The 24,855-nt window shown below is 42.8% G+C and overlaps 1 protein-coding gene across 6 annotated transcripts in view; it reads right to left on the bottom strand.

The window, feature by feature from the left end:
- PTK2 (protein tyrosine kinase 2) overlaps positions 1 to 24,855 on the bottom strand; it is a 297,965-nt gene that overhangs the window by 127,484 nt on the left and 145,626 nt on the right. For all 6 annotated transcript variants that reach the window (XM_065398777.1, XM_065398776.1, XM_065398773.1 and 3 more), the window contains 5 exons: positions 9,936 to 9,990; positions 5,455 to 5,595; positions 4,919 to 4,996; positions 3,639 to 3,746; positions 333 to 450 (listed from right to left, as the gene is read on the bottom strand). In XM_065398777.1, the coding sequence (XP_065254849.1) occupies positions 333 to 450; positions 3,639 to 3,746; positions 4,919 to 4,996; positions 5,455 to 5,595; positions 9,936 to 9,990 (500 nt within the window). The remainder of the gene's footprint in view (positions 1 to 332; positions 451 to 3,638; positions 3,747 to 4,918; positions 4,997 to 5,454; positions 5,596 to 9,935; positions 9,991 to 24,855) is intronic.

Raw genomic sequence — 24,855 nt, 5'->3', positions numbered from 1 at the left:
GGATTTCAAGAAATAGTTCCTCATTAGATGTGCCTTTAATTACAATTTATTTTCTATCATTTGCAGATACCTTTATAACAGTGTAAAGCAATGACTGGTGGAAACCTATCTAAATTATCCATCATTAAGTGACCTTTTAGTTGAAGATATCTACTAACTGTTTTTTTTAACAATAACAATCTCCCATATTTCCTGATAAAAAGAAAGCAGCTCCCCCCCACCCTTGAGTAAGACTTGTTGCTACCTTGCATTTACTGTTTAATTTTCAAGTAGTATATCAAGAATTGGACTATCACAAAGTAAATTCTTTCCTGAATGAAATAACATCTTACCTTTCTGAGGCCTGATAATAAAAGACTGAGTGGCTCCGTTTACCAGTCTGCAATATCCATCTACCAGGTCAGCCATATTCTCTGCAATGGTTAAGGATGGTGCTGTCACTGTCAGAGGCTAAGAAAAAAAACAAACCAAAAAAACAAGGCACCAACAAGAGAGGCATTATTTGGGTGGCAAGCATTGAGCAGAACAGCTGTGCCATTGCATCAGAGATTTGTACATACTTGAAAACATTAAACAAAGATGTGGGCAAGAATAAAACTAAATACATCAGATTATTAGCAGCGATTATTTGTACTCTGGTAGCACCAATAATATACTAAGTGCCATCTGCATCCACAGGAGGACATAGTAATGCAACACATATTAAAATATTTTTGCAGAGGAATATCAGACCTAATTAGTACCCCCTAAAGAATAAGGTCTAAAGGTGCAGCAAATTAAAACTTTTTTCCTAAATGAAAAATTAACCTGGTCTTATTTAAGTGGTTTCTCAGGCTAGCCTCTAGTGGCCAATTGTCCACATCAAAAAAAATCAACATTGAAGTCACAATCTTGACATAATTTTCTTCTGCTGTGGAAGCTGTTTATTCCTCAGAACTCTTAAAGGTGATGATATCTCCACCATGCTTTCCTTTTCTACGCTCCTATCACATTCCTTGCCCTAAAAGTAAGTCTTCTCCAACTTTAAAAAGTCCAAGCATAAACACTGTTTTGGTATTAACTGTTCATTCCAACATTTTATTCTTTCTCCTCTATGTGGACACAGACAGCTTGTCCTCCCTCTTTTTCAAATCCTTAGAGGCTTTGTTGTCCAGTGGATAGGACACAAGCACAGGAGATGTGATTTCTATTCCCAGCTCTGTCACTAGCTCACAGTATGACCTTGGGAACAGGGCCGGCTCCAAGCACCAACTTGCCAAGCAGGTGCTTGGGGCGGCCACTCCGGAGAGGGGCAGCACGTCCACCTATTCGGCGGCAATTCGGCGGACGGTCCTTCACTCCCGCTTGGAGCGAAGGACCTCCCGCCGAATTGCCGCCGCAGATCGCAATCGCGATCGTGGCTCTTTTTTTTTTTGTGTGCCGCTTGGGGCGGCAAAAACCCTGGAGCCGGCCCTGCTTGGGAAGCTGCCTCTTGGTACTTTAGTTTCCCCATCTATAAAATGGTGACGATACTACTTAATCACCATTTGGAGCTCTATGAATGAAAAGTGTGATGTACACTCCAATTATTATTAATGCTAGAGCAGCAGGACAGTTAGTTTATTTATTTATGCTTCTTTAAGGCTTACATCCTTTAAATCTACACTCTTTTACAAAAATTAAAATAAACAAAACTGAAAACAGAATCACAGAGAATACAGTGAACTGCAATCACAATGTTAAAATAACTGCCAACCAGAATCATAATAACCTGACCACTCTATTAACTCACCCTCTCCCTCAAAGACCCAAGAAAAAAAGAAGAGGTTTGCAGAATGCCTAGAAAGTAACAAATGCAGCTGTTATAATTTATTTGTATTGTGTAAGGCTTGAGACTCCAGCGGAGACCGAGGTCCCACTCTGCAATTAACTGTAAAAACACATTGTAAGGCAGTCCCCTGTCTCATAGAGCTTACCATCTAAATAGACAAGACAAAGGGAGGAGGAGAAACAGAAGTACAGAAAGGTGAAGTGACTTGCCCAGGTCATACCAATGGTCAATGGCACAGGCAGGAATAGACCCACTAGACCACAGTAACCTCAAGCTCTCACAGATAAAGATCATCTTCCTCATTCATTATTCTGACCACATCTCATACACCCGTCTTTAAATTCTTCCATTAGCCCCCTCTTCTAAATAATTTTTTTTTTTTAATTAATGGAGATATCCTATCTCCTAGAACTGGAAGGGACCTTGAAAGGTCATCGAGTCCAGCCCCCTGCCTTCACTAGTAGGACCAAGTACTGATTTTGCCCCAGATCCCTAAGGTGGCCCCCTCAAGGATTGAACTGTCAACCTTGGGTTTAGGAGGCCAATGCTCAAACCACTGAGCTATCCCTCCCCCATTCTCCATTATACCAAATCCCTTCTCCATTATACCAAATTCAAGAGTCTCTCTCTTCCATTGCTTTGCCTTACTTTACTCCAGACTATTTATCTGACCTAGTCTTCTTATCACACTGCCTGCCTGTTCACCCCCCTACTCTCCACCAATTCTGCCAGGCTCTATGCTCTTTATGTATGTTTCTTCCACAGCAGTCTCTGTGACTTTTTCCATGTTGTCCCCATGCGTGGAATGCCCTCCTTGACCAAGTTCACCAAGCTACCTCTATCCCCCTCTTTCAAATCCTTCCTTGATGCAAAAAAAAGGTCCACCAAAACATTTTGTCTTATTTCACATATTTATTTACTGTACATATTTTTAATACAAAAAATCCCTAATAATATTTCCCCCATGCTGTGCGCACATCTTTCTTGTGCAACCACAGAATTTTGTTACTGTGTCCACTGTCTCTCCTCCTTCAGTCCAACTGCACAGGGCCATATCATTTAGATTGTAAGCACTTTGGTGCAGGGAACCTGTCCTATTTATTTGTGCTAGCTCTTGCTAATCACTCATATTTGTGCTGAATAAGTTCAGCATAACGTGCCTACAGAACTAATATGAAACCAAGCTCATTTTCCCCCTGGGACAAACCAAATACTGAAATCCAGAAGTGAAAAGCCAGAGGAACAAACCCCAGGCCCTTTATTTTCTCTAAGTTAAAATATATATATACACATTTGAAATTCAAAGTAACAAACCTAGAACGTTCAATCCAGTATTATTACAAATTCTTGTAATGTATTTGGTACTCTGAACAATCAATTTTTAGGACTATTTCCCCCCCCCCCCCCCCAGAATATGAACTACTCTTCTCTGAGCTTTGGTTAATGTTGACATGGTGTAAAATGCTCTTTGCTCTAATTTAAATGTTCCAATTTATAATATTAACAGGTAAATAAAAATGTCAGAAATTCACCTTAGTGATAATTTAAGGAAAAAAATGAAGTCAAACAGGCAACCACTTAAATATTTGCAGTAAACAAATTTATTCTGTTTTATTATAATTAAATTGTAAAAGAGAGGCTTAAAAAGCATTACTACACACAGAATAATTTCCTCAAGCTCCATTACTGGTATGTATACACACACACACACACACCTGTGTAACTGTTGGAAACAATTTCAATGTAAGTTTCTTATAGGGTAGAGAAACAAATTATGCATACATTTGATCAATAACTTTAAGGTTACCCATGGCTGTCAATATCTTACCTCAGGTGCTCCTGCTATTTTGAGCTGTAACATCCCTTTTCTGTCCTTGTCTTCACTGTTTGAATACTGAATAGTCTGCACTTGATTGAAATCTGCCAAGTGGGTAGGCTGCAGAAAAGCATATATAAAAAATGAGACATTCATAAGAATTGCATAATATCTTGACACTCCTCTTCATTCCCGATATCTCACATATGTATAGCATTAAAACCTCTACATTACATTGAGCAAGCTTGAATTCATATCTACCTGATACCAATTCCGGTCTCATTGTGTCATAATCTTCAACACTCCCTCCTTCAATTTCTTTACATCTCCATCATGGTAATCATGTTTGTAAGTGAGGAGGGGTGGACTGAAGCCAGTCAATACCACTCCTTATTTGCCTGAAGGGGTCACTGTTAAATTAGGATAGTTACACTCTGGTAACTGAATTCAGATCTTTTTGCGTGTCAGTGCAAAACACACCACAATCAAGTAGGTCAGTCAGGTGTGTCCACATTCATAGCATACTCAAAGGAAAACATTCTTTGGAGTGCTCTAAGTGGAATGTTCTCAACTGAACACGCCACTGATTTCCAAACCTTTCTGTAATCTCTGAATTCAATTCAGTGAAAGTTAATACATATGCTTAACACAAAGCACAACAGTAAAAGCTGCCAGATGTGTGGTTGTTATTCCTGTGTGTTTTCTCGAGGCAGGAGGGCATGGGTGTCTGGGTGCTATAACTTAGTCAAATGAATTTACTTCAGACAAAAGTAAAATGATGCAGTACAAAATAAATGAACTAAATATCAAAACAAAAACAGATATGCTACACTTTCTGGTATCTAGATACTACAGAAATGGTTACACTACAACAGCTTTAAAATGATAGATAAAAGTGCTGAAGGATTTATTTAGCCAAGTAAATATTCTGCTTAAAAAAAGGGTTACAGATGTGAAATACCTAAATGACTTTAATTATTTTTTTTAAGATGTCACCACCAATATTTTAGATTACTTAAATGTGTGCCTCAATGGGTATCAAAAGCCAGCAAATCCAGAGTTAAGGTCAACAGTGGCTCTTTATTTCACACCATTGTGCTTTCTCCCCATCCCACAGCATGAGTTAATGCTCGAGTAACAGCTTTTACTTTGAATTTCCTGCCTTTTCTTAGTTTGGCTCAAAGATTAGACTTTTCATTCATCTTTGTCTAAAGTCCCATTCACAATAAGCTGTGCCTCACTCCATAGCCTTTAAGACAGTCATTGAGACAGGAAAACAGAAGCAGACTTACATTAGAGCCCTTGTCTGTAAGGTAACTGATTCCTTCTTCTGGGCCAATTGCCAGCTCCACTGAAATAATCCAGCTTGACTTTTTATGTAGAAGGAGGTGGAGATGGTGACATTTAAAGGGAAAGAGAACAAAATTGAGGACAAAGGCTCTCCAGCATCATTCATTACACTCTTCAGTGAACAATCTTTACAAACTTTTAAACTCTTTAAAACAAATCAAACAAACAGATTAATATATAACTATTCCTTTCCCTGGCTTTCAGAAGTTAAGCACAAATGTATATTAAATACAATAAATTTTTGCATCTACTGACATCTAACTACCACACTTATTCCAAACTCTCATGCTTCTGAGATAGTCATTTAGAAAGACAGGTATGTAATCAGTATCTTTTGTGGTTAATGAAACTTAAAAAGAGAACACTTTTAATCAAAATGTGTACTATGCACAGGTAATTAATTGCAGATCTAAACAATGTCAATTATATCCATTATTCCATAATGTGTTCTGCAGATTACTGTGCTCCCTATACTTACACCAAGAGCACATTTGAAGCATTCTTTGTCAAATCTGTATACTGGAGACAGGATCTCAAAGAATTTCAGAATACTTTCTTCTCTATTGAGGATGGCAAACTGTCGAAATGTTTGTTGAATCAGTTTTCTTAGTGTTTTGGCCTGTGTAATGAAATATTTAAAAATCACTTAGTGTCTGTGCATCTAAAGCTGTGCCAGTGATGTTGAATATTAAACACATCTATTATTCAATATCAGTTACTCAAATTACCAATGAAACATAAAAGATGTGATTCTTAACCAGAAAAGGATGTAGCCAAACATTAATAATGCGCTGTTCTATCTTCCAGTTTTACTGCACACAACAAAATCCCTCCATATCTACTGATAGCTTTATTTTACACAGAAAGCATCTAACAATTTGAATTAAAAACATAAGAATGGCCATACCGGGTCACAGCAATTGTGTGTCTAGCCCAGTATTCTGTTTTCCAACAGTGGCAGATGCTTCAGAGGGAATGAACAGAACAGGGCAATTACTGAGTGATTCATCCTGTCACCCAGGCCCAGTTTCTGGCAGTCAGAGGTTTAGGGACACCCAGAGCATGGGGTTGCATCCCTGACCATTTTAGTTAATAGCCACTGATGGACCTCCCCTCCATGAACTTATCTAATTCTTGTTTGAATGCAGTTATACTTTTGGCCTTCACAACATCCCGTGGCAATGAGTTCCACAGGTTAACTGTGCATTGTGTCAAGAAGTACGTTCCTGTGTTTGCTTTAAACCTGGGTTGACCTCTGGTTCTTGTGTTATGCAATGGGGTAAATAACAGTTCCTTATTCACTTTCTCCACACCATTCATAATTTTATAGACCTCTTATCATATCCCCCCTCAGTCATCTCTTTTCTAAACAAAACAGTACAAGACAATATGATTATTATCCTCTGCATGAACTAATTTTTCTAAGCTCGTTTACCCCTGCTTTCTGAACCTCTTACCAGTGTAAAAAATGCCATCAGCCACCTATGCTTTCAATAAATTATGAAAAATTCTACTAAAACATTTTGTCTTCTAATTTGTACATGCTCATTTATTTGTGCATATACTCTAGGCTAGGTGCCTAACTGATCACTGGTGCACACAATTTGCATATAGCCCTTTTGCAGTTCACACATATCAGAAACACATGGTCAGTTTTGAAAATTTGTCCCAAAACCTTTTGCAACCTCCTACTGATAATATATATATTTCAAAATAAAGTCCTCTCCACAGATCCTCTTTTATTCAGACACAAAGTTAAAGCTATATTTTCAGCAATCTGTTGATTGCATTCTGCCTGTGAGTCAAACAAACATCACAACATCCACGTCTATTTGTGCTCTATTTCTATTTCTTGTGAGAAGAGTTTTCAGTTCAACCATGTAATTCGAGCGGATATATCCCGAACTAATGCTCTTTCTTGCACTCTCTCCATTAGACCACAGGATGAAGATACCACAACCACTTTTCTTGAAGGATTTATCTGACGAACCATCAGTGTACACATGAAGCTGTTTGCTTTGTAACAGATACTGTTGGATAGTCTATACGGTCCAGTACTAAAAAGGCCCTGAGTACAATTATTTTTACGGCAAAGTTTGACTAAATTGTACACAGAGAATTCTGTCCTCTTCGTATAAGTGCTGATCGAGCATGTGAGTAATCCCATTAAAATCAACGGGACTACATGCATGAGTAAAATTAAGCATGTCCTTGTGTGGTGATTCACTGGTTCAAGGCCATATATCCTTCAACTTTTGGGTTCTTAAAGTATGAGAAGATGTACAATTTAGTGAAAATAAATGAATTTTACACCATTTTATTAAAAGTCTCCACTGCTAAAAATGAACAATGCACAAGCAGCAACGGTCATCCTTCTGCCCAAACAGGTAACATCACTTTGAGTAGACACAGGAACCTGATTATGTATTCTTGAGACTTGAAATGTGTGTTTTGGTGAGTAAGTGTTCAGGACTTGTGTAGGTGTCACTTTTTTATCATTAACTGTAGATACGTACGTTCATAAAAAAGTACTCATTGGATGAACTAAATATATATACCTATACTTATATATAAAGATACACACATTTGCACAAAATATTAAGCACATTATCAATATCTGGCAGCATAGAGAGTAAATTCCTGGCCTTTTTGCCTCCATGTGTCATGATAAAGAGCAACAAACTCAGAAGCAACATCCCCAATATGCTCAACCAATCCCTTAATCAGCAACCCCTTAGCAGCGGTCCCACTCTCTGACAAAAGGTAGATCAAATAAAGGGACCGTACGCCATGATCTGGCCAACTGGCCAGGGGAACAATTCCAAAACCAAGGACCCCCTAAAGAAAATGCTCTGTCCTCAGAATTTATCTGGACACTGTTAGTACTAGTTTGTCCCCACCTGCTGGGAGGATACACCAGCATGATGGTATCTTCGTGCTCTTTTCCTCTCTCCAAATTTCCCCTTCCGCTTCAGAAGTTATATTCTAAGCAACATCACAACAGAGAAATTACTTTGACAGCAGTCTCTAGCACTACTACATTGGGTAGGGAAGACGGAAGTATAACCCTATTAGCTAAATATTAAATCTCTAAGGTCATGCAAATCACCTCTGTGATGAGCTCAAACTTCATCAGTTCACGTATCTGCTATTTAACTCCATAGCATTACATAGGGTGACCGTTTTTAAAGGGACAGTCCTGTATTTAAGCCCTCTTGCAGGTGTCCCGACTTTTTCTTAAAAACAGGCAAATTGTCCCATATTTTCTGTCTCCCCACCATCAGTACTGGCGGGTCCCTGCTGCTAGTTGGATCCCTGCTCGCCAGCCACCTGCCCTCCCATCAGCGGTAAGTGGGGGGTGGGCAGGAGGGTCCAGTGGCCAACGATGGGGGTAGCTAGTGGCGGGGTGAAGATGCTGCGCATGGGGCAAGCCACTCCCTCTGCTGGCCCGCCAGCGCAGCCCACGCTGCGTGCCGGCTTTCAGCCAGCAGGGCCCCGCCCCATTTCTGGCCCGCACTGTCTGCACGCTGTAACAGCCAATGAGTGCAGGCAGGTGCCAGATGGCGGATGGTTACATGTTGCCTCTGCTGCCACCCATCAGCCCTTTATGTTCTCCCCCTCTCGCTGTCCTCTCCCTGCCTCTGGCTAGGCTGGCACCCTGGGAAAGCCCAAGACCCTCCACCCCGTAGCACTTGCCAAGAGAAGCTGAGCCCTGCATGTGCCAAAGCCCTGCACAGCGCTGGCATGGAGAAGCCTGTCCGCCCATCAGCTAAGCTCTGGCGGGGGAAGCAATTTCCAGCCTATTCATGCCCCGAACCTGCAGGCTTCACTCACCCCTCCCCAACATGGGTCCTGCCCCCAGGGAGCGTGGGGCTGCTCCATCCGCTAGGTACCCTCCCCTGCAGAGCCACCCCTCTGGCCGGGTTCGCTGAAGCCCCTGCAGTCAGGTTCCCTGGGCCTTGGTGCACAATGCATCCTTAGGGCTCAACTCCTTCCTGCCCATACTGTAGCTGGAGGCAGCTGGGTTATGTCGGTGGCCTGCAGCAACCTGGAGGAGTTAGCTGCCTTTTGGCATTGTGTGGCCAGGGAGAAGTGGGGGGCGGGGGGAGAGAAGAGATGAGCTTCGCAAAGACACGGGCCAGGTCATCTCTTCCCCACCTCTTCCTCCCCTGTGGCTGGAAGCAGCTCCCGTCCCTTCCCTCTTGCACAGTGCCAAAATGATGCTGCTGGCCACATTCTGGCAGAAATCTGAGGCGAGGGGGCATGTGACCCTGTGTGCCCCCCCACATGTTGCCTCGGAAAGATGTGGTGCCAGGTACCAGGGGAGGCGGGTCCATCCTGAGGGCCTAGCCAAGCATAGAGGGCGGAGAGCACCGGGAAGGGAGGGACGTGTCGGTCGGTCATCCTCCTCTCCCCCACACCGCCATGTGAGGGAGGTGTATGAGAGTGAGTGAGTGAGTGCGTGTGTGTGAGACCTCTCCCAGTGTGTGTGTGGGGGGGGTAGCGGTGTGTTTGTAACCCTCCCCCTGTGAACCCTAAAGCCTTAAAAATAACAAGATAAATAAAAAAAATCCAACTAGCAATATTTCTTTTTAACAGGGGCTCAGTCAACTTGATGTTAATTTGAATGTTTATACTGCATTGTTCTGATTGACTGTCATTGAACTCACTTGAATATGAGTAATTTTACCAGATGTCCCATATTCAGCGTAGGGAAATATGGTCATCCTAGCATTACATGCTACCAATGTGTGAGAACACCAGTGATTAATACTTTTCTCATCAAGAGAAAAATGTTTCCATAGCAGCCCAGTTACTACTATAAAAGCAAATCACCACCCACTTTTCAGGTCTCAGAAGCAGACTAATGCAATCCAAAGCCATTTCCATTTTCTCCAATATTTGAAAAATATGCTATTCATGGATTTGAGGCACATGATCAAGGGGAAGTATAATTACCTTTACAGAATCCAGCAAACTCTTCGGAAAAAATCTCTTTAAGCCAACATCTTTCCTGAAATAAACAAACACACATATACTGTTGATAAGAAACCTTGTGAGATACCATGGTGATGGGGTCTTTAGAAATGCATGCAAATATACTAGAGACACAAGGTGGTTGAGGTAATATCTTTTATTGGACCAATTTCAGATGGTGAGAGAGACAAGCATTCAAGCTTACACAACTCTTTTTCAGTTCACATCATCATATGGCTACAACAACACTGCATGCAAATATAATCCTCAGTAAAGTTCAATATTAGAATGCAAATTCAGTGTCATTAAAATGTTAACATTAGCCACTCCATAGCAATTGCTGTACTGTAGTATCTTCTATTATTAAATATAGAAAGATACCATCTTTAGAATAGGTACCTGGGATGGAGAGTGTATTGTGTTTAATGATGTCCGCATGCAATCACAGAGAAGTGCTGCGAATGAATTGCCTACAGTACATATTTTATTGTTTCAAGAAACACTAAAAACACAGTCACTGCACAGTATATTGAGAAAGGACTAGCATGAAAACTGGAACACCCAATCATACTTACGCACCTGCAACTGTTTTGTGAGAAAAGCGGTCCTCTGACTTGTAGAATTTACCATAAATGAGGGGTTACAAGGACCACTCTGGCTGTTACCAGACTGGATTTCTCCTTCTTATGGGCATCCAAATATATTTTTATTGCTATGTTACTTCTAGCAGCATTATAATTAAGGTCCTTGCATGGATTTCTACTCTAATTTTTTTCTTAAACTTAAACCTTTAGGATTAAAATATCTTCTTGGTTGAAACAAGATGTACCCAGTGTAACGCTGACATGTTATCTATATGCCCAAAAACTTTTTTGACTTTGATTTAAGATTGCAAGACTGCATATGCCACCAACACAAATTGTAAAAAAGCAATGAAATATGCACTGAATCATTCAACACTCAACTGACAAGTTGCCCTCCTCAACCTCAACTACTTCCTTCCACCATACATATCTACATTTCTAAGTGTCAGTGTTGATACACAGATGCAATTATCATGCACCCTTGACCACCTCACCTATCCTCTGCCCTCTAATTATTTTCATAGAATTTATTTTAATGACCCAATCCCCTAGGCATCATACAGCCACTAGTTTTTTTCTTAACTAGTCTACATTTCTGAGCAATGTGACCATCCCACACTAATGCTAACAAAATGTTACCATCACACCCATGCACTCCATATTTCAGACACACCCTGGAAGGACAGACAGAAAGGATTAAAAAACCCAAACATAAATGGTGGACTGTGATGGGGCAAGGCCAGATGACTATAGGAAAGTAGTGAGAAACAGGTATGTTAGCCCCAGGCTAAACAAATCCCTGTTACCATGGTAACCAAATGGCAGTTGCTCCTGGTTAATCAAGACACCTGGGGCCAATTAAGATCCTTCTAGAAAGCAGTGGAGACAGCTAGGTTGATTGGGACACCTGAAGCCAATCAAGCACTGGCTGGAACTAGTTAAAAGCCTTCCAATTAGTCAGTTAGAGGTGCGTGTCAGGAGCTGTAGGAGGAAGCCATGCTGCTGGAGAAACTGGGCAGGACAAACCCTATCAGGCACAAGGAAGGAGGCCGTAAGGGTGAGGTAGATGTTGAGGAAATGGGGGCTGCTGTGGGGAAGTGGCCCAGGGAATTGTACTCGTCCCGTTTCCAAAAAGTCAGCTACCCAATAGCTGCTACTATTAGGGTCCCTGGGATGGAGCCCGGAGTAGAGGGAGGGCCTGGGCTCCCCCCCCTCCCTGATTAATCACAGAGACTGTGAGACAACAGAGACTGCGAGGGAGGGTTGCTTCTTCCCACCTCCCTTGCTGGCTTATGATGAAAATGGCTCAGTACGCTGTGACCCTTGCCTCTAGAGAAAGAAGGGCTACATGGAGGGTCACAGTGAGCCTTTGAGGCTAGTGTAATCCGCCTGGAAGTGCGGGACCCACTGAGACAAGGTCAGAGATTTGTCATATGGACCCAATCTGCAAAGTTTGGATCCAGGTTCAGAATATCCCAACCTCTGGGTGTTGATCTGGAATTTTAGTTTGGCTCAATGTCTAATTTGGATGACTATATAGTATTCAAAATAGTGCTTAGCCTGGCTTATAAATATACCCTCAACTTTGAATTCCGTTGCTTTTATGGAGTAGTTGGCTGCCCCTATTTTCTCCCTAGCAGCCAATTTCTAGAGCAGGTGAGACTGAAAGGGAAGAGCTTGAGAATTTCCAGAGGTGTGTCAGAGCACGAAGATACTATCATGCTGGTGCATCTGAGCAGCATGTACCAGGTTGTGTCAAACGCCACAATCTATATGAACATTAGCATAAGAAAACAAGGCTCAAAACTGGAAAAAATATCTGTATTGAAAAAGGATTTCTGCCCTAACCTTCTCAAGTGGTAATACAAACTGTACTTAAAAAAAATTTTTTTGAGTGAGTTTGTGAACTCTTCATAGAAGGGACCATGTCTACCTTTTCAATGAACATTAAGGAAAGCCTTCCATGCTGATATATTCTGAATGGGAGGGAAAGATAGTAATGTGCCTCAAACATCTATATCAGGTATGGCCAAATTTACTGACCCTTTGAGCTGTATACGACAATCTTCAGATTTTCGAGAGCCCGGGCGCACCTGCCGGGGCTCGGGGCTTCTGCCCTGCGTCGAGGTGAGAAGCCTCGGGGTTTCTGCCCTGCAGGGACCAGGGGCCTTGGGGCTCCTGCCTCTTGGGGAGTGCCTGCCATGGCACGAGACTTCAGCCCTGCTCCTGCTGAAGTCCTGAGTCCCGGCAGGTGCCTCACACAGGGCTGAAGCCCCAAGACCCCCCAAACAGTCTGGTAGGCGGAGAATGGTGGGGGCTCCGAGAGCCGTACTTTAACTGTTTGGCCACCCCGATCTATATAATAAGATGCCAGGGTTGTCACTGTGTATGTCATCCTGAAGCCTAGAATGTCTGTTGAGTCAGAGTGAAGCAAAGGAAGCACTACAAACAAGGATGAAAGCTTTTTTCTTTAGAATAGTACCAAGTTCAATCATCACTGGGACTGCTGGTCTGTTACAATCCCATTTTTAAATTCTAAGCCATTTTGACTTTACAAATTACACCTGTGCGGTATATGGCTACAGTAAAGCATGTATCTATGCCCTAACAAGACTCCTAGACCTCTGACATATCAGAGGTAACTCAATCACCACCTTACTCTGCAGCTAATTTGCATGCAAGTTTCATCTGTTGTCTGAGGGAGACTGCACCGATTTCCAGCCTATGTCAGAAAATTGCTGTTAGTCAACCTGTGAAGTATATACAACCAGCTGCCTTCCAATGGGCTAAGAGGGAAACAACATACACGGAATTCTAAGTCTCACTTATGGAATAAAAATTTAAAAAAATCTTTTGAAGCACCTTCTCTGAGCACTCAGGATGTTATATAATAATTTCATAAAATGCATTTTTAAAACATTATAAATTGACTTGTTCACAGCAGTGAACCCTGGAGTCTGTGCAATGACACTAAGCTGGAAAAGATTATAAAATTTCATAAACATTAAGTCCTTTGATGCATTTCATCTCAAATGCAAATTATGTGCAGTTTTATCATTCTATGTAGAATTAGATAAAGCTGACACACCATTACAGTCTAAATAATATGCGAAGACATTTTGACAAGGAATACTTTAGTTAACATTAAACATTTCAGCAAGCAGAAGAATTCTGCAAAAATTAAGTTCTCTAAATTAATGCAGCGCTGCCACCATCTTAACACTATTACAGCACATGGTTCCCACATTCTGCTACAATAATTTGTTTCTAAACTGAATCACATAACAGCTTTTGATTACAAATCTGAGTTTGCAGCAAACGCCACACAAATCACCACACAGAATTTAATGAATAGCAACTCTTAGTCACATTTGCTAATACAGCATATCCTATTTTTAAAATTAGATTGTAAATCCAATTTTCTTAATTTAGTAGAATTTAACATAAAAGTATATAGAGTTACAGCAGTGGTCTGTGACTGCAATATGCAAAACTTTTATAAGCAAGAACAAATAAGCATTATAAATTGAAATGTACCCATAGCCATAACATAAAATGCCACATGCAAACTCCAGACGGCTACATTTCATGGCTGTGGAATGGACACCTATTCAGGAGAGAGCTCAACCAACAATGCCAGACTAAGACCTCACAGCCTTACTCTCATTGGCAGTTAGGGATAGTTAATAGCTGTTACTGGTTTATATTAGGGCTGTCAAGCGATTAAAAAAATTAATTGCGTTTAATCGTGCAATTAAAAAACGTACTCATGACTAATCATGTGATTAATCACATGGTTAAACAATAATAGAATACCATTTGTTTAAATATTTTTGGGTGTTTTCTACATTTTTCAAACATACTGATTTCAATTACAACACAGAATGCAAAGTGTACAGTGCTCACTTTATATTTATTTTTTATTACAAATATTTGTGCTGTAAAAAGAGATCGTATTTTCCAGTTCACCTCATACAAGTACTGCAATGCAATCTCTTTATTATGGAAGTTGATCTTACAAATGTAGAATAATGTATGAAAAAATAACTGCATTCAAAAATAAAACAATGTACATCTTTAGAGCCTACAAGTCCACGCAGTCCTACTTTTTGTTCAGCCAGTCACTCAGATAAACAAGTTTGTTTACATTTGCAGGAGATAATGCTGCCTGCTTCTTGTTTACAATGTCACCTGAAAGTGAGAACAAGCGTTCGCATGGCACTGTTGTAGCCAGTGTCGCAAGATCATTACGTGCCAGATGCACTAAAGATTCATATGTCCCTTCATGCTTCAACCACCATTCCAGAGGACATGCGTCCATGGTGATGATGGGTTCTGCTCGATAAGAATCCAAAGCAGAGTGGACCGATGCATGTTCACTTTCATCATCTGAGTCAGATGCCACCAGCAGAAGGTTGATTTTCTTTTTTGGTGGTTCGGGTTCTGTAGTTTCCGCATCAGAGTGTTGCTCTTTTAAGACTTCTAAAAGCTCCACACCTCGTCCCTCTCAGATTTTGGAGGGCACTTCAGATTCTTAAACCTTGGGTCGAGGGAGGGATAGCTCAGTGGTTTGAGCATTGGCCTGCTAAACCCAGGGTTGTGAGTTCAATCCTTGAGGGGGCCACTTAGAGATCTGGGGCAAAATCAGTACTTGGTCCTGCTAGTGAAGGCAGGAGGCTGGACTCGATGACCTTTCAAGGTCCCTTCCAGTTCTAGGAGATAGGATATCTCCATTAATATAATATATAGAGTGTTGTAAAACGAATAACATGTGCTGGGTCATCATCCAAGACTGCTATAATATGAAATACATGGCAGAATTCGGGTAAAACTGAGCAGGAGACATACTATTCTCCCCAAAGGAGTTCAGTCAAAATTTAATTAACGCATTATTTTTTTAACTAGCATCATCAACATGGAAGCATGTCCTCTGGAATGGTGACTGAAGCATGAAGGGGCATATGAATGTTTAGCATATCTGGCACATAAATACCTTGTGATGCCAGCTACAAAAGTGCCATCGCAACGCCTGTTCTCACTTTCAGGTGACACTGTAAATAAGAAGCCGGCAGCATTATCTCCCAAAAATGTAAACAAACTTGTTTGACTTAGCGATTGGCTGAAGTAGAAGTAGGACTGAGTGGACTTGTAGGCTCTAAAGTTTTACATTGTTTTGTTTTGAGTGCAGTTATGTAAGGAAAAAAATCTACATTTGTAAGTTGCACTTTCACGGTAAAGAGACTGCATTACGGTACTTGTATGAGGTTAATCGCGATTAATTTTTTTGAGTTCATCGCGTGAGTTAACTGATTAATCAACACCCCTAGTTATATGGTTATGCCAACAGCTTTATATTTACCATAATTGATGCTCTCCTACCAGTGGGAATTATTTGGATATAAACACTGCATTTTCTTTTCAGTGTAAACTTCATTGGGATTAACCCATCAAATACCAACTGCAGCGAGCTCTATGGGCTTGCTACCACAGTGCTTATTAGTTGTAGAAAATGTACCTTTTTCTTCGGTTAGTTTTGTATTTCTATTTTTTTTCCTGAACACTTCAATAAAAAAGTTGATACAAAAAAGATAAAAGTAATAGTAAGACAGCATGAAGGGGGATGTGCTTCTTAAAGTCTTTTTTAATGCAGTGGGTGCAGATGCTTCTTTGTATCTCCCAGTTTTGCATCTGTGCAGCTTAATTCCTTCTCCTGGGTGTAGGGATTTACATTTATTAGGACCAAGTCTCCATTCATGCAGTCCCTACTGATTTAACTGCTACAGGTCACTCTGAAGTTTGACTCTGTCCACCTCTTTGGGCTACCTCCCTTCAGCTTTGGTTTCATCTGAAAATCTGATCAACAGCGAATTTACATCGAACACACCCGACAATGAAAGGCAATAAGCAGCCATATCAGGTGTGAAGGGGTGTTTGTTTATGTTCAGTTGGTCAAAAAGGTCTTCATGTACTACCAGTGCCTGCCAGCCGGCCCCTCACCCTCTCAGTTCCTGCTTGCCAGTTAACTCCAACAAAGGAATAGGAGGGTGGGTTGTGGAATAGACATGAGCAACACATCTCGAAGAACAACAGTTACAGAAAGGATAGTAACCGTTTTTTCTTCTTCGAGTGCTTGTTCACGTCCATTCCATGTTAGGTGACTCCCAAGGAGTACCTGAGGAGGTGGGCTCGAGTTCATGGATATGCGGATTGTAACACTGCTCTACCAAACTTGGCATCATCACTTGCCTGCTGGGTGATGGCACAGTGGGAGGATAAAGTATGTGCTGATGACCAGGTTGCTGCCTTGCCAATGTCCTGAACAGGGACCTGGGACAGAAATGGCACTGATGAAACCTGAGCTCTTGTTGAATGGGCTGTCAAGATGGCATGAGGTAGGGTGCCCAATTGCTCATAGCACATACAAATTCAGGAAGTGATCCAGGATGAAATTCTCTGGGCTGAAGCCGGTAGGGCTTTCATCCTATCTGCTATTGCCACAAAGAGCTGTGTGGATTTATGGAACGGCTTGTTTTTTTCAATGTAGAAGGCCAGGGCGCATTTAACATCCAGTGTGTGGAGACACTGCTCCTCCTCTGTTTTCTTGTTCCGTTTTGGGAAGAAAATGGGCAGGAAAAGAGCCTGATTACTATGAAACTGCATGACTACCTTTGGGAGGAACACTGGTTGGGGGTGGAGTTGAACCTTGTCCTTAAAGAATACCATATACAGGGGTTCTGATGTAAAGGCCCTGATTTCTGAGACCCTCCTGGCTGAGGTAATCGCTACCAGGAAGGCGACCATCCAGGAGAGATATGACACAGGGCATGATGCCAGCGGCTAAAAAGGAGAACCCATGAGTCTCAACAGGACCAGGTTTAGATCCTACGGAGGGACAAGTTTGCAAATTTGAGGGTAAAGCCTCTCTAGACCCTGAAGGAAGCAAATGGACATTTCATGTGAGAAGACTGACCTAACATCCACCAGAGGGTGGAAGGCTGAGGTTGCTGCTAGATGCACCTTGATCAATGAAGTGGCTAGGCCCTGTTGTTTCAGATAAAGCAGGTATTCCAGCACGGACTGGAGAGGTGACTGAGTTGGTGAGAAGCCTCGTTGGGAAGACCACACCAAGAAATGCTTCCACTTGGCTAGGTAAGGGGCTCTACTAAATGGTTTTCTATTACCTAGCAAGACGTGGCAGACTTGTTCTGAACAGGCCAGCTCCACTGGATTAAACCATGGAGCTTCTACATGGTCAGCTGGAGGGCCTTGGGGTTTAGGTGAGGCAAACGGCCCTCATCTTGCAAGATCAGGTCCAGGAGAGGTGGGAGCGGCAGTGGAATTGCTACTGACAGATCCACTAGCGTGCCAAACCAGTATTGGTGTGGCAGGGGCTATAAGAATCACCTTTGCTTTGTCTCACTTAACTTTCAGAAGGACCTTGTGTACCAGAGAAATGGGGGGAAACAAATAGACCAGGAGCTTTGTCCATGGGAGTAGGAAGACATCTGAGAGAGAGCCTGGGCTGTTCCCGCGCAGTGAGCAGAAGTGCTGACATTTTCTGTTCTGCTTGGTTGCAAAGAAGTCTACACGGGGAAACCCCGACCTCTGTGGGATGGATCTGGTTACCTCTAGGAGAAGGGACCACTAGTGGTGAGAAGAGAAAGACCTGCCAGTGTTCCAGGCTCCCGGAAAGTGGGAAGCTTTGAGGTGAATGGAGTGTTTCAGCCAGAAGTCCCACAGGTGAATGGCCTCTTGACACAGGGTCGATGAGCATGCTCCTCCCTGTCTGTAGATGAAATCATGGCTACCATATTGTGCATGTGCACTCATACAACTTTGCCCGTGATCTGGGGTATGAACACCTGGCACGCTAAGCAGATTGCTCTGAGCTCTCTGATGTTTATGTGCAAAGAGAGCTCTTCCTGGGACCACAGGCACTGAGTCCTGATGTGCTTGAGGTGAGCCCCCCCAACTTAAATCGGACGCGTCCAAAATTAGGGATGCTGATGGTTGAGGGGTGAGAAAGGGATCGCATGCATCAATCAAGGGAGGCGAGGACCAGGATAAGAACAGTGAGCACTGAGTCTAAGTGGTGACAGCGAGGTGAGCATACCGAGGCCAGCCAAGCTTGAAGGGGTCTGAGGTGCAGTCTTGTGTGCTGAACCCACGTAAGTGCACATGGCCATGTGACCTAAAAGTCTGAGGAAAAAATGGACTGTTGTGATGGGGTGAGCCTGGACCTTGGATATTAGAGCCAACATTGTCTGGAAGCAAGCCTCTGAGAGGAAGACTCTGGCCCCGGTAGAATTGAGCACTGCACTAATAGATTCTGTCCTCTGGACGGAGATGAGAATTGACTTTTGCTCATTTATCAATAGGCCCAGGGCACGGAAGGTAGTTTGGACCAGACTGATGCTGGCTTTGATCTGGCCTTGGACTGGCCCTTGATCAGCCAATAGTCGAGACAAAGGTAGACTTGAATGCCTTGCCTTCTTAGGAAAGCCGCCACCACCACCATCCATTTTCTGAAAACCCAGGGGGTTGCCAACAGGCCAAAAGGGGAGGACAGTGAATTAGTAGTGAGTCTGGTTTACGATAAATCTGAGGAACCTTCTGTGGCCCCGGAAGATGGAGATGTGGAAATGGGCATCTTTTAAGTCAAGGGTGGCATGCCAGTCCCCTGTATCTAGGGAGGGAATAATGGAAGCCAGGGAGAGCATGTGGAACGTCAGCTTCTTGAGATAACTGTTGAGGTGACGCAGGTCTAGGATGAGTCGAAGACTCCGTTTGGCCTTCAGGATTAGGAAATAGCAGGAGTAAAATCCTTTCCCCCTCAAGTTCCGAGGCAACTCCTCTACAGCCCCTACCCGTCAGGAGGGTTTGCACCTCCTGGACTAGAAGTTGCTCGTAAGAAAGGATCCCTGAAGAGGAACGGGGATGGGGGTGGGTGGGAGGGAGAGGTGGAAGAAAACTGAAGGACGTAACCTTCCTCCACCATACTTAGTACCCAACAGTCCGAGTTGATGACGGACAATGCCAGGCTGAAGTAGGAGAGTCGGACTAAAAACAAGGGGGGAGCACGATCTGGTGGATATAATGCCCTCGGGAACCCCTTCAAGAGTTCTGCTTTGGGCCTCCCGGATATTTGTGCATGCCTGGTAGCAAGGCTGAAGTGGAAAGGGGCAGTTGCCTGTGCTTATAACCCCTGCTCTGTTTTTTAAACAGGTCTTGGCGAGGTGGTGGAGCAGAGAGACGGAGAGGTTACTGAGGTCTGAAATGCTTCCTCGAAGGTGCCAGGGAGTAGAGACCCGGGGATCTGAGGGTAGCCCTGGAATCTTTCAGGCCATGCAGTTTTGTATCCATCTGTTCAGAGAAGAGGGAGGTTCCCTGAAACAGAAGATGGACTGCTGAACCTCTGGTGGCAGCCAGAAGCACCTTCCCATGACCACAGCTGATGCCATTGTTCTGGCCGCCGTGTCAGCTGTGTCTAGGGCCACCCGGCTGTGGTCTTCCCTTCCTCCATTAGAACAGAGAACTCCTGGGGCACCGAGTCTTTAAACTTTGCCATGGAGTCCCGAACATTATAGTCATACCTCCCAAATAAGGCCTAGTGGTTGGAGATGTGGAACTGTAACCCACCAGTAGAATAAATCTTTCTATCAAACAGGTCCAGCTTCTTTGAGTCGTCTTGGGGATCATGCCTTGCAGCCCTTGCCTGTCTCTTTCGTTGGCCACTGTGACCACAAGGGACCCAGGAAGGGGGTAGGAATATAGGTATTCATACCCCTTGGCAGGAACATAGTATTTCTTCTCTGCTCTTTTTGAAGTGGGGGGCAGAGAAGATGGGGACTGCCATAGGGACCTGACTGGACACATAACGGCCTCATTGAGGGGTAGGGCCACCTTTGCTGGGGCCGCCGCAGCCAAGATGTTGATCAGGCTGTGCGAGGACTCTAAGATTCAAAATCACCCTTTTCAATAGCTCCTGGTGAGCTCTAAAGTTGTCCTGTGGCGCCGAGCTGCTCGATCCTGACACAGCTTCGTCTGAGGAGGCGGTGGCAGCCTGCACTGGCAGGGGGCCTTCCTCCTCTGCATCTGCACTGACCACATCACACAGGCCTAAGTCCTGAGTGTTGGTTCTGGGCTTGGTACCCGAGTTCAAGTCGGGTGCCGGATGGTGTGGTGGTGGGGCCCTTCTCTCAGACACCACCGAGTACAAACAGCTGGAAGGCAGTCCTGGTAGTGGGGGGAAATCCCACGGATTCCAAAATGGCCTTTGGACCTGCACAGGCCACTGTCCTCTGGGCCAGGCGCCCGGGGGGGCACCCGCACTGGCATCTGGTGGGATGTATACTGGGTACTCGTAACGGCCCCTGGATTGGGTGCAGGACTCCACCTCCGACTACGAGTGAGCTTGGAGAGACCATGGGGGGGCAGCACCCCTCGCTTCTGCTGGCTGGGGCCAAAGTCCAGTGATCAGTGCCAGAGTGGGGAAGTCTTCGCCAACATCAGCATGGCCAGTTGCCCTCCACTCGGTACAGGAGGACCTGGTGCCAGTCAGGAGCTCGGGGCTACCTGCTCCCTTCTGCTCAATGAACTCCCCGGTGCTGGAAGCTGTCCTGCTGGGTTCAGGGGTACTGGGAGGATTATCAGGTCCCTAGCCGCTGCAAAGGACTCCAGGGTGGATGGCACCGTCATCTCGCTGGCACCAAGATGTCCCCCTGCTAGTTTTCAATCAAGGTTATTGCTTATACTAATGCTTATACTTTCAAGTTTGTCCAGTAACTGACTTTGGAACATCTTATTGATGGTCATGCTGAAAACTAAGCAAACTGCATCCACTGCCTTTCCTTAGGTCTTTCTTGCTCACTTTCTTACAAATCTATCAAATTTGCCTTCCACTCTTCCGGCCGAACCCCCCAGTAACTCACTTATAGTCATTAATCTCAACATTTATCCACCTTTTAAGAAAGTGACACTGTATCAGCCTTCCTCCAGGTCACCAATACATTCACTTCCTTTATATTAACAACATTCTATAATCTTTTCTTTCTCTTAATATTTCTTACTGCATCTCTCTATTCCTTCCTCTTTGTATGCATCCTAAATGAGATAAATTTCTACTGATGATCACTGACTTTGAACTAACCCAACTGCCTCTTTGCTCTGCCTTGTACTTTTCTTAACTTCCAACTTTCCACATGAAATGTTATATTAAATAACATTTAATATAACAGAATAAAAAGGGTGTCATAAGGAGGAGGGAGAAAACTTGTTCACCTTAGCCTCTGAGGATAGAACAAGCAGCAATGGGCTTAAACTGCAGCAAGGGAGGTCTAGGTTGGACATTAGGAAAAAGTTCCTAACTGTCAGGGTGATTAAACACTGGAATAAATTGCCTAGGGAGGTTGTGGAATCTCCATCTCTGGAGATATTTAAGAGTAGGTTAGATAAATGTCTATCAGGGATGGTCTAGACAGTATTTGGTCCTGCCATGCGGGCAGGGGACTGGACTCGATGACCTCTCGAGGTCCCTACCAGTCCTAGAATCTATGAATCGATGAATTACTAGGGCTGTCAATTAATCGCAGTTAACTCACACGATTAACTCAAAAGAAATTAGCTCAATTAAAAACATTAATTGCGAGTAATTGCAGTTTTAATCAGACTGTTAAACAACAATAGAATACCAAATTATATTTATTATAAATATTTTTGGATGTTTTTCTACATTTTCAAATCTAATGATTTCAATTACAACACAGAATAAAAAGTGTACAGGGGTCACTTTATATTATTTTTGATAAATACTTTCACTGTAAAAAAGAAACAAAAACAGTATTTTTCAATTCACCTCATACAAGTTGTGACGGTGTACCCCATAAGGCTTTATGGGGAGGGGGTGCTTATAAATGTATGTATGACATAACTGGAATATGTTTTGTGCTGCCTGTGCCAGGTAACATATCTCCGTAAAGGTTATGGTCTACTATATCTATTCATCCTATTTGTACATATATATATCATTTTCTACTTGAGGTTAAGAATATGGGCTGTATGCCTGCTTGGTTTCTAAGTAAGCTTTGGGAGGCATTTGGTCAGCTTCTTTAGGAAGGAATTCGCCAGGTTAAGTACCTGATCAGGAAACACTTGAGGAACAATGCATTTTGGAATGCTCCAATCCACATAAGAAGTCTTCCTGGAGACATGCAAGATACCATGTGGACAATGGCGTGGGCCTGTAAAGACTGAGTCATGCAGGGGCATGTGACTTGCCCAGGTGTCTCCAAAACTTCATCTTGGAGCTGGACTTTGCATAGGAGGGGGGTCTCCTCCCACAAGAGAGAGCCTATTTATACCTGGGGGAGACCCCTCCATTTTGTCTTCAGCTGGCTAAAGAAGGAGCCTTTCCACCCCCCCAGGATACTTGAAAGAAACTGAAACAAAAGACAGACTACAGGGGTTGTGAGAGATTGCTGGACCCAGGCTAAAGGGAGAGTAGCCTGTAAAACGGAGCATTCTGGAACTGGTGAGGAACTTATCTGTATTTAGTTTGATTAGGCATAGATTTGCGCATTTTATTTTATTTTGCTTGTGACTTATTTTGTTCTGTCTGTTACTACTTTGAACCACTTAGATCCTACTGTCTGTATTTAATAAAATCACTTTTTATTTAATAATTTACTCAGAGTATGTATTAATACCTGGGGGAGCAAACAACTGTGCATATCTCTCTATCAGTGTTATAGAGGGCGAACAATTTATGAGTTTGCCCTGCATAAGCTTTATGCAGGGTAAAACGGATTTATCTGGGTTTACACCCCATTGGGAGTTGGGCATCTGAGTGCTAAAGACAAGCACACTCCTGTGAGCTGGTTTTGGGTAAACTTGCAGCTTTAGGACACCTGATTCGGACCCTTGTTCTGTGTTGGAGCCAGACAGGAGTGTCTGACTCGGCGAGACGGGGTGCTGGAGTCCCGAGCTGGCAGGGAAAACAGAAGCAGGAGTAGTCTTGGCACATTGGGTGGCAGCTCCCAAGGGGGTTTCTGTGATCCAACCCGTCACACAAGTACTATAGTGCAATCTCTTTATCATGGAAGTGCCACTTACAAATATACTTATTTTGTTACATAACTGCACTCAAAAATAAAACAATGTAAAACTTCAGCGACTACAAGTCCACTCAGTCCTACTTCTTGTGCAGCCAATTGCTAAGACAAACAAGTTTGTTCACATTTACGGGAGATAATGCTGCCCTCTTCTTATTTACAATGTCACCTGAAAGTGAGGACTGGCATTCACATGGCACTGTTGTAGCCTGTATTGCAAAATATTTACGTGCCAGATATGCTAAACATTTGTATGCCCTTCATGCTTCGACCACCATTCCAGAGGACATGCTTCCATGCTGATGACACTTTTTAAAAAAATAATGCATTAATTTAATTTGTGACTGAACTCCTTGGGGGAGAATTGTATGTCTCCTGCTCCATGGTTTTATCCACATTCTGCCATATAGTTCGTGTTTTGGCAGTCTTGGGAGATGACTCAGCATATGTTGTTCGATTTAAGAACACTTTCATTACAGATTTGACAAACGCAAAGATGGTATGAGATGAGATGTCTAAAGGCACAGCACTCAACCCAAAAGAATCTGAAGTACCTTCCAAAATCTGAGAGGGATGAGGTGTGGAACATGTTTTCAGAAGTCTTAAAAGAGCAGCACTCTAATTCAGAAACTACAGAACCCAAACCACCAAAAAAGAAAATCAACCTTCTGCTGATGGCATCTAACTGAGATGATGAAAATGAACATACATTAGTCCATACTGTTTTGGATCATTACCGAGCAGAACCTGTTATCAGCATGGAAGCATGTCCTCTGGAATGATGGTCGAAGCATGAAGTGGCATACAAATGTTTAACATATAGGGCATGTAAATACCTTGCAACGCCAGCTACAACAATGGCATGACAATGCCTGTTCTCACTTTCAGGGGACATTGTAAGTAAGAAGCGGGCAGCATTATCTCCTGTAAATGTAAACAAACTACATTTGTAATCTGCACTTTCACGATTAAGAGATTGCACTATCGTACTTGTATGAGATAAATTGAAAAATACTGTTTCTTTTGTTTATCTTTTTTTACAGTGCAAACATTTGTAATCAAAATAATAATATAAAAAGTGAGCACCGTACACTTTGTATTCTGTGTTGTAATTGAAATCAATATATTTGAAAATGTAAAAACAAAAATATTTAAACAAATGGTATTCTATTATTGTTTAACACTGTAATTAAAACTGATAAATCACAA

This window comes from Emys orbicularis, chromosome 2, assembly GCF_028017835.1.
Source record: "Emys orbicularis isolate rEmyOrb1 chromosome 2, rEmyOrb1.hap1, whole genome shotgun sequence".
Taxonomy (NCBI): Eukaryota; Metazoa; Chordata; order Testudines; family Emydidae; genus Emys; species Emys orbicularis.
The sequence above is the reverse complement of the archived record's forward strand: the minus strand, read 5'-3'. Positions and strand labels throughout refer to the sequence as shown.